General features: G+C 48.1%; 1 protein-coding gene across 24 annotated transcripts in view; it reads left to right on the top strand.

Moving 5' to 3' along the window:
* The window catches only part of CACNA1C (calcium voltage-gated channel subunit alpha1 C), a 671,070-nt gene extending 655,644 nt beyond the window's left edge, over positions 1-15,426 (top strand). For all 24 annotated transcript variants that reach the window (XM_036906989.2, XM_036907039.2, XM_036906984.2 and 21 more), the window contains 5 exons: positions 504-632; positions 9,163-9,269; positions 9,617-9,720; positions 11,395-11,730; positions 13,476-15,426. In XM_036906989.2, the coding sequence (XP_036762884.2) occupies positions 504-632; positions 9,163-9,269; positions 9,617-9,720; positions 11,395-11,730; positions 13,476-13,778 (979 nt within the window). In that variant the 3' untranslated portion in view covers positions 13,779-15,426. The remainder of the gene's footprint in view (positions 1-503; positions 633-9,162; positions 9,270-9,616; positions 9,721-11,394; positions 11,731-13,475) is intronic.
* Positions 15,427-16,880: the final 1,454 nt, after the last annotated feature.

Here is a 16,880-nt window from a genome sequence, read left to right as displayed (position 1 = left end):
CAGCAGCCCCAAGACGTGGTGTTGCCTGCCTGCCGCATTCTCCATCTCTAGCTCATCCCATTGTGCCTTACCAAAGGTCCTTCCACATCCCTCCCTTTCCACCCCACTGAGAGCCTTTGACATCTCCTCTCTCCTTCAGGCTGTGGGAAAGGCAGCTCTCTGTTAGGACCTCCCCCAGAATGCTGCCTTTATTCTTCCTGAGTGGCTCACAGCCCAGGGTCAAAGCTGGGGCACTGATCCAGCACTTGGTTCTGAGAAGTTATGTGGGGACACAGAGGTATGGGATGGGCTAAGGTACTTACACCAGAGGATAGCTGAATTGGGACCAGCACTGAGTGCCCTGTGAATCCTAACCCTAATCTTAGTGCTTCTGTGACCCTCGGCTTGATTGAAGAGGAAGAGGCCACAGTGGGTGTGTGTGCAAAGTATCTGTCACTTCCCTTGCTGATGGAGGCAGAAGGCTGGTAGGTTCTGACATTTCTTCTCTATCTTGGACACTTCAGGTGTCACTCCCGGGAGAGCCAGATGGCCATGGTGTGTAAGGAGGCGGTCTCTCAGGACGAGCCCTGTGACATGAGGATGAATGAGGACACAGAGTATGGCAGCGAGCCCAGCCTGACCTGCACAGACCTGTGAGCGCTGCTGCCCATGTGACAGGAAGGGTCTGGAGTGAAGGGCAGGTCCCTGGAATCCCTCCTCTGGGCATGACTTGGGGGAGGGGTGACCACGTGTCAGAAGGGCATCCCCAGAGTATGTCACCCCATCAGGGAGATGCAAGCCCCCCCAACCACACATACACCCTTCCCTGGTTATCTGGGCCTTCCTTACTATATATTGCTTTCAGAAAAACTGCTAAACATTGATCCTTAAACCTTCTTAACTGTAACCAACTATCATAAATATATTTCATAGTGAGACTCAGCTCACACACACGCTGATCATTAAACAAATGTTCGTGAAACTACTTAATAACAGCTCTACCCAGCAGAGGGGGCTGTCAGCAAACAGTGGCTGAGAAGTCTGTCGGTGCTGGGATTTTTTCAATTGACAAACTATTAGTTTCAGGAACATCATAGTGATTTGACATTCTTATACATTATGAAGTGATACCCCCAGTAAGTGTAGTTACTATCTGTCACCATCCAAAGTGATTAGGGTGCATTCGACTATGTCCCTATACTGTACTTTTCATCCCAGGGACTTACTTACATAACTGGAAGTTCGTACCTCCTGAACCCTCTACCCAGTCCACCCACACCCCTTCCTGTCTGGTAACCACAGTTTGTTCTCTGCATCTGTGAGTATATTTCTGTTTTGTTTTGCTTGTTCATTTGTTGTTTTGTACATACTACCAGAATTTTTTAGAGAAAGGTTTTTTTTTCTTTTGAATTATTGTCCTTTATTTATTTATTTATTGGTATCATTAATCTATAATTACATGAGGAACATTCTGTTTACTAGACTCCCCCCTTCACCAGGTCCCCCCCACATACCCCATTAGTCACTGTCCATCAGCCTAGTAAGATGCTGTAAAATCACTACTTGTCTTCTCTGTGTTGCACAGCCCTCCCCATGCCCCACACACACATTATACTTGCTAATCGTAATGCCCCCTTTCTTCTTCCCCCCACTTCTCCCTCCCTTCCCACCCATTCTCCCCAGTCCCTTTCCCTTTGGTAACTGTTAGTCCTTTCTTGGGTTCTGTGATTCTGCTGCTCTTTTGTTCCTTCAGTTTATCCTTTGTTCTTATATTCCACATATGAGTGAAATCATTTGGTGCGTTCTATCTCCACTGGCTTATTTCACTGAGCAAAATACCCTCTAGCTCCATCCATGTTGTTGCAAATGGTAGGACCTGTTTTTTTTCTTATGGCTGCGTAATATTCCATTGTGTATATGTACCACCTCTTCTTTATCCATTCATCTACTGATGGACATTTAGGTTGCTTCCATATCTTGGCTATTGTAAACAGTGCAGCGATAAACATAGGGGTGCATCTGTCTTTTTCAAACTGGAGTGCTGCATTCTTAGGGTAAATTCCTAGAAGTGGAATTCCTGGGTCAAATGGTATTTCTATTTTAAGCATTCTGAGGAACCTCCATACTGCTTTCCACAATGGTTGAACTAGTTTACATTCCCACCAGCAGTGTAGGAGGGTTCCCCTTTCTCCACAACCTTGCCAACATTTGTTGTTGTTTGTCTTTTCGATGATGGCAATCCTTACTGGTGCAAGGTAATAGCTCATTGTGGTTTTAATTTGCATTTCTCTGATAACTAGCTATGTGGAGCATCTTTTCATGTGTCTGTTAGCCATCTGAATTTCTTCTTTAGAGAACTGTCTGTTCAGCTCCTCTGCCCATTTTTTAATTGGATTGTTCACTTTTTGTTTGTTGAGGTGCGTGAGCTCTTTATATATTTTGGACGTCAAGCCTTTATCGGATCTGTCATTTATGAATATATTCTCCCATACTGTAGGAGCCTTTTTGTTCTATTGATGGTGTCTTTTGCTGTACAGAAGCTTTTCAGCTTGATATAGTCCCACCTGTTCATTTCTGCTTTTGTTTCCCTTGCCCAGGGAGATATGTTCATGAAGAAGTCACTCATGTTTATGTCTAAGAGATTTTTGCCTGTTTTTTTCTAAGAGTTTTATGGTTTCATGGCTTACATTCAGGTCTTTGATCCATTTCGAATTTACTTTTGTGTATGGGGTTAGACAGTGATCCAGTTTCATTCTCTTACACGTAGCTGTCCAGTTTTGCCAGCACCAGCTGTTGAAGAGGCTGTCATTTCCCCATTGTATGTCCATCGCTCCTTCATCATATATTAATAGACCATATGTGTTTGGGTTAATGTCTGGAGTCTCTATTCTGTTCCACTGGTCTGTGCCAGTACCAAATTGTCTTGATTACTGTGGCTTTGTAGTAGAACTTGAAGTTGGGGAGCAAGATCCCTCCCACTTTATTCTTCCTTCTCAGGATTGCTTTGGCTATTTGGGGTCTTTGGTGGTTCCATATGAATTTTTGAACTATTTGTTCCAGTTCGTTGAAGAATGCTGTTGGTAATTTGATAGGGATTGCATTAAGTCTGTAGATTGCTTTGGGCAGGTTGGCCATTTTGACGATATTAATTCTTCCTAGCCAGGAGCATGGGATGAGTTTCCATTTGTTAGTGTCCTCTTTCATTTCTCTTAAGAATGTCTTGTAGTTATCAAGGTATAGGTCTTTCACTTCCTTGGTTAAGTTTGTTCCTAGGTATTTTATTCTTTTTGATGCAATTATGAATGGAATTGTTTTCCTTGTTTCTCTTTCTGTTAGTTCATTGTTAGTGTATAGGAAAGCCTCAGATTTCTGTGTATTAATTTTGTATCCTGCAACTTTGCTCTATTCCGATGTCAGTTCTAGTAGTTTTGCAGTAGAGTCTTTAGGATTTTTTATGTACAATACCATGTCATCTGCAAAGAGTGACAATTTGACTTCTTCTTTACCAATCTGGATTCCTTGTATTTCTTTGTTTTGTCTAATTGCCATGGCTAGGACCTCCAGTACTATGTTGAATAACAGTGGGGAGAGTGGGCATCCCTGTCTTGTTCCCAATCTTAGAGGAAATGCTTTCAGTTTCTCACTGTTCAGTAAGATGTTGGCTGTGGGTTTTTCATATATGGCCTTTATTATTTTGGGGTACTTGCCCTCTATACTCATTTTGCTAAGAGTTTTTAATATGAATCAATGTTGAATTTTGTCAAATGCTTTTTCAGTGTCTATGGAGATGATAATGTGATTTTTGTCCTTTTTTTGATGTGGTGGATGATGTTGATGGATTTTCGAATGTTGTACCATCCTTTCATCCCTGAGATGAATCCCACTTGATCATGGTGTATGTTCCTCTTGATGTACTTTTGAATTCAGTTTGCTAATATTTTGTTGAGTTTTTTTGCATCTATGTTCATCAGGGATATTGGTCTGTAATTTTCTTTTTTGGTGGGGTCTTTGCCTGGTTTTGGTATTAGGGTGATGCTGGCTTCATAGAATGAGTCTGGAAGTATTCCCTCTTCTTCTTTTTTTGGAAAACTTTAAGGAGAATGGGTATTATGTCTTCTCTGTATGTCTGATAAAACTCCGCGGTAAATCCATCTGGCCCGGGAGTTTTGCTCTTGGGTAGTTTTTTGATTACCGATTCAATTTCGTTGCTTGTAATTGGTCTGTTTAGATTTTCCATTTCTTACTTGGTCAGTCTTGGAAGGTTGTATTTTTCTAGGAAGTTGTCCATTTCTTCTAGGTTTTGCAGCTTGTTAGCATATAGTTTTTTGTAGCATTGTCTAATAATTCTTTGTATTTCTGTGGGGTCCATCATGATTTTTCCTTTCTCATTTCTGATTCTGTTGATGTGTGTAGATTCTCTTTTTCTTTTTATAAGTCTGTCTAGGGGCTTATCTATTTTATTTATTTTCTCAAAGAACCAGCTCTTGGTTTCATTGATTTTTTTTCTATTGCTTTATTCTTCTCAATTTTGTTTATTTCTTCTCTGATCTTTATTATGTCCCTCTTTCTGCTGACCTTAGGCCTCATTTGTTCTTCTTTTTCTAATTTTGATAATTGTTTCTTTAGACTATTCATTTGAGATTGTTTTTCCTTCTTTAAATATGCCTGGATTGCTGTATACTTTCCTCCTAAGACTGCTTTCGCCTTGTCCCACAGAAGTTGGAGCTTTGTGTTGTTGTTGTCATTTGTTTCCATATATTGCTCGATCTCTATTTTGATTTGATAGTTGATCCATTGATTATTTAGGAGCATGTTGTTAAGCCTCCATGTGTTTGTGAGCCTTTTTGCTTTCTTTGTACAATTTATTTCTAGTTTTATACCTTTGTGGTCTGAGAAGTTGGTTGGTAGAATTTCAATCTTTTTGAATTTACTGGGGCTCTTTTTGTGGCCTAGTATGTGGTCTATTTTGGAGAATGTTCCATGTGCACTTGAAAAGAATGTGTATCCTGTTGCTTTTGTGTGTAGAGTTCTATAGATGTCTATTAGGTCCATCTGTTCTAGTGTGTTGTTCAGTGCCTCTGTGTCCTTACTTATTTTCTGTCTGGTGGATCTGTCCTTTGGAGTGAGTGGTGTGTTGAAGTCTCCTAAAATATATGCATTGCATTCTATTCTCTCCTTTATTTCTGTTAGTATTTATTTTACATATGCTGGTGCTCCTGTATTGGGTGCATATATATTTATAATGGTTATATCCTCTTGTTGAATTGATCCCTTTATCATTATGTAATGTTCTTCTTTATCTCTTGTGACTTTCTTTGTTTTGAAGTCTATTTTGTCTGATACTAGTACTGCAACACCTGCTTTTTTCTCCCTGTGGTTTGCATGGAATATCTTTTCCCATCCATTGACTTTTAGTCTGTGCATGTCTTTGGGTTTGAGGTGAGTCTCTTGTAAGCAGCATATAGATGGGTCTTGCTTTTTTATCCATTCTATTACTCTGTGTCTTTTGATTGGTGCATTCAGTCCATTTACATTTAGGGTGATTATTGAAAGATATGTACTTATTGCCATTGCAGGCTTTAGGTTCGTGGTTACCAAAGGTTCAAGGTTAGCTTCTTTACTATCTTACTGTCTAACTTAACTCACTTATTGAGCTATTATAAACACAGTCTGATGATTCTGTATTTCTCTCCCTTCTTATTCCTTCTCCTCCATTCTTTGTATGTTAGGTGTTTTTTGTATGTGTGTGTGCTCTTTTGTGTTTCCTTTAACTGCTTTTGTGGGTAGTTGATTTTATTTTTTGCCTTTAGTTAGTATTTGATAGTTCCACTTTCTTTGGTGTGATTTTATTTTCTCTGGTGACATCTATTTAGCCTTAGGAGTGCTTCCATCTAGAGCAGTCCCTCTAAAATACCCCGTAGAGGTGGTTTGTGGGAGGCAAATTCCCTCAACTTTTGCTTGTCTGGAAATTGTTTAATCCCTCCTTCATTTTTAAATGATAATCGTGCTGGATACAGTATCCTTGGTTCAAGGCCCTTCTGTTTTATTGCATTAAATATATCATGCCATTCTCTTCTGGCCTGTAAGGTTTCTGTTGAGAAGTCTGATGATAGCCTGATGGGTTTTCCTTTGTAGGTGACCTTTTTTCTCTCTCTGGCTGCCTTTAATACTCTGTCCTTGTCCTTGATCTTTGCCATTTTAATTATTATGTGCTTGGTGTTGTCCTCCTTGGGTCCCTTGTGTTGGGAGTTCTGTATGCTTCCATGGTCTGAGAGGCTATTTCCTCCCCCAATTTTGGGAAGTTTTCAGCAATTATTTCTTCAAAGACACTTTCTATCCCTTTTTCTTCTTCTGGTACCCCTATGATGTGGATATTGTTCCTTTTGGATTGGTCACACAGTTCTCTTAATATTCTTTCATTTCTGGAGATCCTTTTATCTGTCTCTGCGTCAGCTTCTCTGCTTTCCTGTTCTCTGATTTCTATTCCATTAATGGCCTCTTGCATCTCATCCATTCTGCTTTTAAGTCCTTCCAGAGATTGTTTTATTTCTGTATTCTTCCTCCTTAGCTCTTACATATTTATCTCCAAGTTCATCAGCATGGTTATGACCTTTATTTTGAATTCTTTTTCAGGAAGACTGGTTAAATCTATCTCCTCAGATTCCCTCTCAGGGGAGGATATCTGGGTTAGTCTGGTCTGTATCAAATTCTTCTGCCTTTTCATGGTGATAGCAGTAGTCATGGGCAGTTGGCACGTGTGTCAGCTGGGAGAACCAAGACCCTTTCCACTTGCTCCTGGCCTTCCTCTCCTGGGAGAACGGTGACCCCTAGCAGCTTGTGCTGGGCAGCTGCGTGCAGACAGGGTCTCTGATTCTTACCCGGCCACTGTGGAGTTAAGCTCTGCAGTTGCTGTGGGCGTGGCCAGCCTCAGGCTGCTGCTATGCTATGGCGGGGTGCCGCTGGAGGGGGAACTGGTGGGAGTCTCTTTATCACCGTGAGGGGCCTCCGAGCTGCGCTGCCACCCAGGGGTTAGGGTGCCCAGAGTTCCCTGAGATTCCCAGCTCTGGGCTGAGTGTGCAAGGGTGCTTCCGTCCAGCTGTGAGGTCCCTGTCCCTTTAAGACTTTCAAAGAGCACTCACTTTTCTTTTGTCCCAGGGGCGCTGGCTGTGGGGACCCGCTCACAGGTTTTACTGTCCCATTTCCCTAGTATCCAGCACCCCATGCATGCACTGTGTGTCTGCGCTCCGGTGCGGATGGCTGGGGCTGGGTGTTTAGCAGTCCTGGGCTCCCTCCGCCTCCCCGCTCTGACTCTTCTCCTCCCGCCGGGAGCTGGGGTGAGCGGCACTCGGGTCCTGCCAGGCCAGGGCTTGTATCTTACCCCCTTCATGAGGCACTGGGTTCTCGCAGGTGTAGATGTAGCCTGTCTGTTGTCCTGTATCTTCTGGTCTCTCTTTTCAGAATAGTTGTACTTGTTGTATTTTCAAAAATATGTATACTTTTGGGAGGAGATTTCCGCTGTCCTACTCATGCCACCATCTTGGCTCTTCCTCAAGAGAAAGGTTTATTAACTGTAGATCTAGACCCATTAGAAAGTGAGACTTTCTAATGATCAGAACTTTTAAAAGAAAGCACAGCAGAGCAGAGCACAGAACAGCACAGAATTGGACAGTAGAGACCTAAGGCCATGCCACCCTGGATGGTCCGGTCTCATCTGATCTCGGAAGCTAAGCATGGTTGGGCCTGATCAGCTCTTGGCTGGGAGAATAGACGATAGAACATAGTGTGTCCAGTGTCACAAACGAAAGCATTACTCTGTGAAATACTTGTTTAGTTGCCAATATGTCTATATGTGTACTGAGCCTTGTAAAATGTATTTATTACTGTGAGCTGCATCAAAGAGTTTAAGATGCACTGTTTTTGAAGCTTTCCTGAAAGCATTTATAGTAAGGAAGGACAGGCCCTTTAGGCTTTTGGTTTTTAGAGAATGTGTATCAATACATGACCACCTGTCCTAGAAATTAGGAAAAGCATATGCCTCAATCCACTGGGCTCTTACTCAGTGGCTGGTATGCTTAAGCACTCTGTTAGGTCGCAAGTAAATGGGCGTCAGCATTCAAGGAAATTTTGCAAACTAGTTAGGAACCTAAGAGGATTCAGCAGAGGAAAATAACATAGAGACTTTCTAATTGCTCACAGGGTGGTACAGACAATGAGGGGTGCAGCCATTCAGAGAAGGTCAAGGTCAAGGTGACCATACCAGGGGCCAGAAGCTGGTCTTCAGAAGTAGGTACAGTTTGGAAAGAAATATAATAGGGAGGGCGTAGCAAATTCAAAATGAAAGGAAAAGTTTGGAGGTTTTTATTCTAAACCCCCTGTACACATCTACAAAGGCTGGAAATCAATATGCCAGGGGCAGGGAAGGTGGCACAGTTCTGCCCTCAAAGTACCTGGACTTACACCAGGGACAGAGTCAGTGACCTCTGTAAAATGAAGGGGTTGAAATGTGCCCGGGCCTCTCAGACTGCAGGCTGCTGCCCCTGCAGATGGTGAAGCCAACTTAGCGGAAGCAATAGACATTTCTCAGTGCAATAGAGCAGACTCGGGTAGGATGGCGCACAGCAAAGGGAGGCCTAGTTCCCAAGGGCCAGCTGAATGGCATGCTCTGGGACTGTGTGCCACCTGCATGTGCCGTATCCCGAAAGCTAAGAAGCCCTGGACTAGATGCCCTGGAGTCCCTGAGAGCTCTGCTGCCCCCCGTGCTGGTGCGTGTCTCTGTAGGCTCGTGTGCTCTCGAAGGGGAGGGCAGGCCCAGGAGAACTTAGGGGAAGGGGAGACATTTGCACTGACAGTGGGAGTAGCCATGGTAAGTAGCATGGAAGATAGAAGGAGCCAGTGGACCTAGCTTTCCATCTTTCTCAACACCCTTGCTCCAAGAGTGCCTCCACTGCCTCAAATCAGAAATGCTAGGCTCAGAAATGCTGGGCCGCGGGGGGGCGGGGAGTGTGATGCCAGAGGGCAGGGTCAGGGAGCTCCTGCCCTGTCCCCTGACCTTCCTGAATGCACAAACAGCGGGGATTCCCTTCACTAAGGAAAAGCAAACTGGCCTGTGGGGGCGGCAGCTGCCCCTGTTGGGGGTGCCCCGCCTCTGGGAGCAAGCCACGGGTCCTCTGGTCTCTATTCCAGGTTCTCCTACCAGGATGATGAAAATCGACAATTGACACCCCCTGAGGAGGATGAGAGGGACACCCGGCAGTCTCCGAAGAGGGGCTTCCTCCGCTCCGCCTCCCTCGGTAAGTACACCTTGCTCTCCAGATGTGGCTGGCCAGTGGTCACCCTGAGATGACTGGCCAGGCACTCAAGGGTGACAGAAGCTGTGGTGGCCTGGCACAAACAACCCCCACAGTGGGCTGGGCGGATTCCCAAAGCAACAAGACAGAATTCCCAGGGCAGGCCGTGCTGGGATGAGACTTGGACACAGCTACATGATATACCTCAGAGAAGGGCACAGGGTAAAGACGGGGTGTTTCTGAGGATGCCGCCACTGCTCCTTGCACCCCCACCCCCGCCGGGTATGAGATGTGGCAAGCCTGTGTCCTGTCTTCCTGCACTGATCCCAGTTCTGTGGCTGGCTTTGCAGGTCGAAGGGCCTCCTTCCACCTGGAATGTCTGAAGCGACAGAAGAATCAAGGGGGAGACATCTCTCAGAAGACAGTCCTGCCCCTGCACCTGGTCCATCATCAGGTAGTCCACCTACTGGACAGGCCACTGACCACCACCTAGCAGGCTGGACAACCCCATGGCTTTGGGCTAATCCCCAAGATAGCAATCAGTCTTCCCTGTCTCAGACCATACTAGTCCCTACCCCAGGCCTGAACAGCCCCCCAGGTAAGGGCTCTTGCCCTATGCAGGTGAGAGCTTTACCCCGGACTTTAACTTTCCAGGGTAGATAGTGAGGAATACTCATGGCAGAACCCCCTCATGTGGTCCTGCAGCTCTACATTTTCTTACATGGCACAGATGTTCCTGCCCCAGACACTGGTTGCAGGAACTCAGGCAGATATGGCTGCACCTAGTGTTGTAAGACATCTGGAAATTTAGCTGCACTGAAATCCATCCCCTGAAATATAGAAATGATTAAAGGATTGGCCAGCAACATGATCAGGAGTAGGGAATGTTATTTAAGGAAAACAGGTCCAGTGAGATTTAATGGGTGAAATAGTTCTTGGCATGGCAGACTCCAACCGATATGGCAAGATCAAGCACCAGTGTCAGGCATATTTCAGTGTCTGAGAACCAGCAGAAACTTCGAGGACTATCTAAGGACAATCTCAGTCTCTGGGCTAATGAGGATCTAAGCTAGTTTCCCAAACTTTTTATCTACTCCCTTACCATGGGCGTAGGCTTTAATTATTTTTTTATACCTAAACCTGTTTAACTGCCAATCAGAGCTTATAATCAGCATAAGATGGCCAGGGTGACTCATTCAAGTTGGTGTTATTTCAGCCCAAAGAAACACAGCTTTGCTTATCCTGCATGGCACTGCCCACGTATGTGTGGTCTCCGTGAGCTTTCTAGAGGGTTAGCATCCCTCAGACGTCCAGGGACCAGGACCCCAGGCTGGGGGCCATCAAGAGCAGTGGGCAGGGGAGGCTGGCAGGCACGGGCACACTGCAGGCTTTAACAGATCTCTGCAGGCTGGTTTCTGCCATCTGCTCTTACTGTGCTGAGAGGCAGAAACCCCCTCTTGTTCACACTCTCCTTTATTCCTTCCTTCTGTCCCCCACCCCCAGCTGCTCTCCAGTAGACGAATCCCATCAAAGCAGGTTGTTGTGGCCGTGACCAGCCCTTGGGCCACTCACACACAGTTGGGGCCAGGGGACAGCACCGTGCACGCAGTTTAACCACAGTATATGTAAGACTGGAATACCAGTTCAAAGCTGAGCTGAGCTGAACTCAGAGGGGCAGACTGTGAACTGCACAGTAAGCACCAGTTTGGCCTCACCCTGCCCTGTACTTCACAGACCTCACTCCACTAAAACCTCATAGCCACCCTGCCACCACGATGGACTGAGGGCATGAGTGTTTTGGTTTTCAGAGGGTGCAGCCACCATCCTTTCCAGCCTATGAGAAAACCCAAGTGCGAGTGACAGGTGACAGGGCCAGTGCTGAAAGCAGCTGCTCCTGATTCCACTCGAGCACAGCATTCTGAATTCAGAGGAGGCGGTGGCTTCCAACTGAGATGACCAGGAAATACATTTTGGGGTGGCTGAAGCTGACAGTGGGTCTTGATGGGCGGAGTGATGGCAGTGTACAACCCAGGAAGGTGGCGTGAACTGGAACAGCTGCTAAGGAGACAGAGGCCCCGCCTCTCAGGCCTGACCCCTCCCAGTAACTCACGCTCTTGTGTGTCCACAGGCATTGGCAGTGGCAGGCCTGAGCCCCCTCCTCCAGAGAAGCCATTCCCCTACCACGTTCCCCCGGCCGTGCGCCACCCCACCTGCCACGCCCAGTGGCCGAGGCTGGCCCCCGCAGCCCATCCCGACTCTGCGGCTGGAGGGGGCCGAGTCCAGCGAGAAACTCAACAGCAGCTTCCCGTCCATCCACTGTGGCTCCTGGTCTGGGGAACCCATGCGCTGCGATAGGGGCAGTGGCGCCATCCGAAGAGCCCGGCCTGTATCCCTCACCGTGCCCAGCCAGGCCGCAGCCCAGGGCAGGCAGCTCCACGGCAGCGCCAGCAGCCTGGTGGAAGCGGTGAGGGACCCCAGGACTCAAGCTGCACAGCAGACGGCGGGAGGAAGACAGGGGCACTGCAGGGAGGGCTGAGAAGGGAGTACCCGGTTATTCCCCAGGTAGATCGGGTGTCAGGTCGCTTGGCCAGAAAGACCCTCGCTCCCAGGGCCTGCCGGAAGGGGGCATGGCATGCAGAGACATGACCACACAAGATGCTGCAGGCTTCTGCGGGGGCTGGCCTGATGCAGAGGGAGGAGTAAACTGCTGAGCAACATTCCCTGCCGCAGGCCTGCGAGCCCAAGGCAGGCTGTGGGGTTGCCCTGTGCTGGTGAGAGTTGTGCCAGCCAGACGCACGTGTGTGGTGACTGTACCTGCACATGTAGAATGTCAGTGTCTGGTTCTTGAACCGAGGCCTCATTACAGTAGCCCCAGGCCTTTGGAAACCTGTGACAGATTAAACAAGTACATTTTAAGTCCTGTGATGGTCCAGGGTGGAGAGTTGCTGGTCTGGGACAGGAGTGCTCCCAGTGCCACTAGAGGCTGCCCCAGTCAATGCGTGTCATGAAACACTGACCACCCACCATAGGGGACATTTGACAAGGGAACAAGCCCAGAGGACAGTCCGGCTGGCAGGGTCCCTGGAAGCCGTTTTGCATGAGAACTGGTGGAGGGAAGTGACACGAAAGATCACGACCCTCTCACCTGTATGGGCCCTCGCGCCTGGGCGGGAGTCTTGGACGCAGGACTGGGCCACCTGACCAGTTTGGCAGGCGGGAGATTTCGGCTCACATGAGGGATGACCTTTGCAACAGAGCTCTTCCAAAACGACAGGTCTTTCCCCGGAAAGGCACGAGCCCCTTGCTGCACATGTGCCACAGAGGTCCCGGCCACTCAGGCTGCCGTGGGGAATTGTGGGGGCTTGCGGTGTGATTTCTGGTCCCTTCCAGCTCTCGACCCTGTGCTTCACTTGGCCTCAGTTACCCCTTCTTCAGTTCACAAGCCTCCGCTTGGCTATCGCCATGGCAGGCATGGTTCTGGGTGCAGAGACACAGCTGAGAAATAGTTTCTGCTCTCATGAGCTCACATGGTGGGGGGCAGAGACAGATAAGAAATGTGTCAGGAAGGTGAGAGCTGTGAAGACAAATTAGGAGGACAAGAAGATAAGGAGTAATGGGGAGGGGACATGCAGGGCTGGTCCTGGCTTCACTCCACTGCTCCCCAACCCTGGGATCAGCACCCCGTTTCCCCAAAGCTGCCACAATAGCAGCTGCTAGAGGATAGAGAAGCACTGGGATTGCCTGCTGGCCCTGCCGAGCAGAAAGGCAGGTGCATGCACAGTGCTTGCACATATCTCACCCCACAGTCCTCACCCCCCCGAAAATGGGCCATGGACATGGGTTAGCAGGTTCACCCAAGGAGAATGAAGGTTTGTTGGAAAGAATATGGGAGGCTTCTTGGGTACCAATTTGGAAAAAAGACAAGGGCAGGCTCGTGTGCTCCTGCCGCCCTCCAGGCGAGTCTTCACGTGTGGTAACAGTTTTGTGTAACCCTAGCCAAAGTGTCTCTTTGGCCAACACATTCCTAATTCTTTTGGGTGATGTTCTATCTCCACCCCTTTCCTCTTAGTGCTCCTTCTGACACACACACACACACACACACACTCGCGTGCGCTTCCCAAGATTAACGTGTCAAAGCTGCTACAGCCCTAAGGAGAAGAGGTGAGCTCTGGGAGTAATGCTCCTTTTTGGTTCTTCACACCCCTTCAGGTCTTGATTTCAGAAGGACTGGGGCAGTTTGCTCAAGATCCCAAGTTTATCGAGGTCACAACCCAGGAGCTGGCAGACGCGTGCAACATGACAATCGAGGAGATGGAGAACGCTGCTGACAACATCCTCAGTGGGGGCGCCCAGCAGAGCCCCAACGGCGCCCTGCTCCCTTTTGTTAACTGCAGGGACCCGGGGCAGGACAGAGCAGGGGGCGGGGAGCACGAGACCTGTGCAGCCCTCCTGGAGCGTGGGAAGAGCGAGGAGGGCGCGCAGGACAGCAGAGCCTTCGCCGGCAGCCTGTAGTCGCCAGGGCTGGGAGACGCTGGTTTTTAGTCGTTTCAGTGTTCCTGATGGGTTCGTTTCAGAAGTGCCTCGCTGTTCTCGTGACCCGGAGTTAACCGGAACAGCGTCTTCATTCGTTTCTTTGGGACCAGACGCAGAGCTGGGTGGTGTGGAGAGCCAGCTTTTCGAGGGGAGGAGAAGCAGCGACCCCAGTTTGTGTGCACAGAGGTGGAATGGTGAGGAGGAGGAGGTGGAGGAGCCAGGGAGGGAGCGCGGAGAGCAGACACTGCCCTCCCGCTGTATTCCAGGCCCTGCGTGAGGACCCGACAGCCGCCTGGGGCGCAAAGGAGCACCTTGGCTTCCTGCAGTAGCCCTCACCAAAAGGACCCTATGCCAGACGGGTGTCTTTCAACTCTGCTTGTAAAAAATCATTTGCACACATTCTGTATGAGCCTCACTGTCTCCATAGAGCCGGGGTCCTGTGGATTGCAGAAGGAAGTGGGTCGGCCTGCAGCCGGGACGGTCCCACCCGGAGAGGATGGAGCTCGCAGCAGGGCGGGGCGGGCGGGCCGCCGCACCCCGGGTCGGGCACCGCGCGCCACCGGGAGCACCCCACCTGCAGCGCTCCAGGCCGCCCGGCCCAGCCCGGCGGGAGCCTGCGCTGCCCCAGGGGTGGGGGCCGCCCGCTCTTGGCTAGAGGAGGTGGTGCTGAGCTTCCGTTGAGCGCCCTTTTGTTTTGTGGTTTGGCATTTTTCTTAACAGCATGTTGCAGTTTTGTTTTCTGGTTTTTGGGTTTTTTCTTTTGTTTTCCCAGGGGGAGGGGAGGAGGAAGAGCATTTACGAAGTTTTGTAGCCACCCACCTTACTGTTTTCACAGATGTAATTCGGTTTGGTTTTATTGTATTATTTAAACGGTTGTGCTGTCCTTTACCTATGGAGAGCTCGGAGAGCCGCTGTAGGAGAGTTTTGCCAGCCATTGTGTATGCCCAGTAATTTGTTATAATTTCCATAGGTAGTAACAAAAATGTTTTTTGGTTTGGCTTTCTAAGTTAAAAGTAATCAGCAATGCACTTGATATAGTCTTGCACATGTGGGTGCTTAAGTCGGGTTCTTTTTAATGCTGGGTGTACCCGTGGGTGCCAGAGAGAAGCAGCATGTGTGAGACAGTGTGTGTGTGTGTGTGTGTGTGTGTGTGTGTGTGTGTGTGTGTGTGTGTGTGTGTTGTGTGTGCGTGAATGTGCACCCATGCGAAGCGCCCGTGCGTGAATGACTGCGCGGCTCCCCCTTTTTGGTTAACTGTGGGGAGGTCTGAATCTGGGGCCATTTGAAAGCGAAAACAAACCACTGTCTCTGCTTCTGAAACAGGAATCAGTAACTCTTTGCATTTTCTGTCCCACAAGATATGCAAAAACAATGCAATAATATTCATTTTCAAAATACAATTGTGAGTTGTGTTGGCATTAAAACTGTATTTTAAAAAACAGAAATTTAAGGGGAAAACTCAAGAAGGCGTTTTGCTTCGATATATTCTGTGTATTGTTTTATTGCATTGATAATGTTTCTGTTGAAGAAACCGTTATACTTGAATTCAGGTCAGTTTCAGTATTTTACAAATATTTTTTTAAAACTGAATTGCAATTGTGCCAAGCGAATATAATGAATTGAATTACATTTGTTTTTGAATTCACTTCTTGTATATTTTGCTGCATGTAAGTAAATCATTTTGTATGTGGAGTGTGGCAAGCTTTACCCTTGAACCCTTAAGTGCTTTTCTATCTGGGGTTGGGGAAAGGGATCGATTTTGTTTGGTTTGTGCAATTAGCAGAGGCATCACCAGTGAGGATAATTGCTCTGCTGCCCAAGCAGATTTGGACATTACTGTTTTGCATATCTTGTGTTCGCTTCTGTTTCCCTCAACTTTTCTAAAACAATACGGTAGGCATGTTTGCACTATGTCCTGCTTTGAGAGACCAGGATGTATCTTATCCCCATTTTCATTCTGCCCACCCTGCTCCAGTTCTCTGGTTCAGAATTCTCTAGACAGTCCTTCCCAGAGGGTCCATGGGGGCTCTTGGCCAGCACCAGGCGGGCATCGGCATCCTCCAGGGAGAGGCGGCTGACTTTTCTGTTCGCTCCCACAGCATAGACTTTCCTCGCTGGTTTCCTCAGCAGAATGTACCCTGACAGAAAGAATGAGACAAGAGTTGGGCTGGTTGGCAGGAAAGGGAAACCTCGTGCTGGCAACATCTCCACCCCAGGTGGGACAGCAGAGGCTGGAGAAAGGCAGCCGGGTAAGACCTTGTCCATCTAAAGTCAACTTTGTCTTGCTCACCTCTCCATCTCAATCTGGAGCAGGATTTCCTCCAGATCTACCCTAAGTGTGGCATCCCAGGAGGGGACCCAGCCAGGGAGGAAACCTCAGGAGGTCACAGTGATGCTGGAACCAGAGACTCTGTGGGCGTGTCTTATGCCTGGCATAAACGTCCACCTGGCACATCACCCTGCAGATGCAGTTTCCCGCAAGTAGGTTTCAAAATGATGGTTGGAAACATGGAACAGGACCCAGCCATCCTGCAGAATCCACCCATTGACTCTCTTCCAATCCAGTGTTCCCTCAGCCCTGCTTGGTACTTAGATGAGCATCCTAGAAATTACAACTGGGGCCAGTCCATTTCTCAGTGAAGAGGAGTTTTACTTTCATGGGCTGATTCATGAAAAGGTAGGGAAACCGGCTGGGTGTGCCCAGGGCAACATGTAGCAGCTTCCTGTTTCTCCAGGCCCAGCCCATCCAGACAGCCTTGGCTCCTTTACAGTGGCATGAGAGTTTTCTAGAATTTGAATCCAAGTGTCATCCTCTGACTAGTTTCCCAAAGAGCTTGCCTCTGTGCTGCTAAGATTTTAGTTGTGATGGAGAGGGGCTCTCTCTCGGATTGAGATCTCGTTCTTGCAGTACATTTGGCCCCTAAATAGAAATCTGGGATCTTAACTGACCACACACACACTCTGCCTTCTCCTGCTCCCTTCTATTTCCTTTTGGAACCTTTCATCTGCATCACCTGACCTCGCCGGCCAGCAGCATGGACCACAGGCCAGTTCATGCCAGCTTCCCAGGACCCTGCCTGA

This window comes from Manis pentadactyla, chromosome 14, assembly GCF_030020395.1.
Source record: "Manis pentadactyla isolate mManPen7 chromosome 14, mManPen7.hap1, whole genome shotgun sequence".
NCBI lineage: Eukaryota > Metazoa > Chordata > Mammalia > Pholidota > Manidae > Manis > Manis pentadactyla.
Note: the sequence above shows the minus strand (reverse complement) of the source record. Positions and strands in the feature narration are given on the sequence as shown.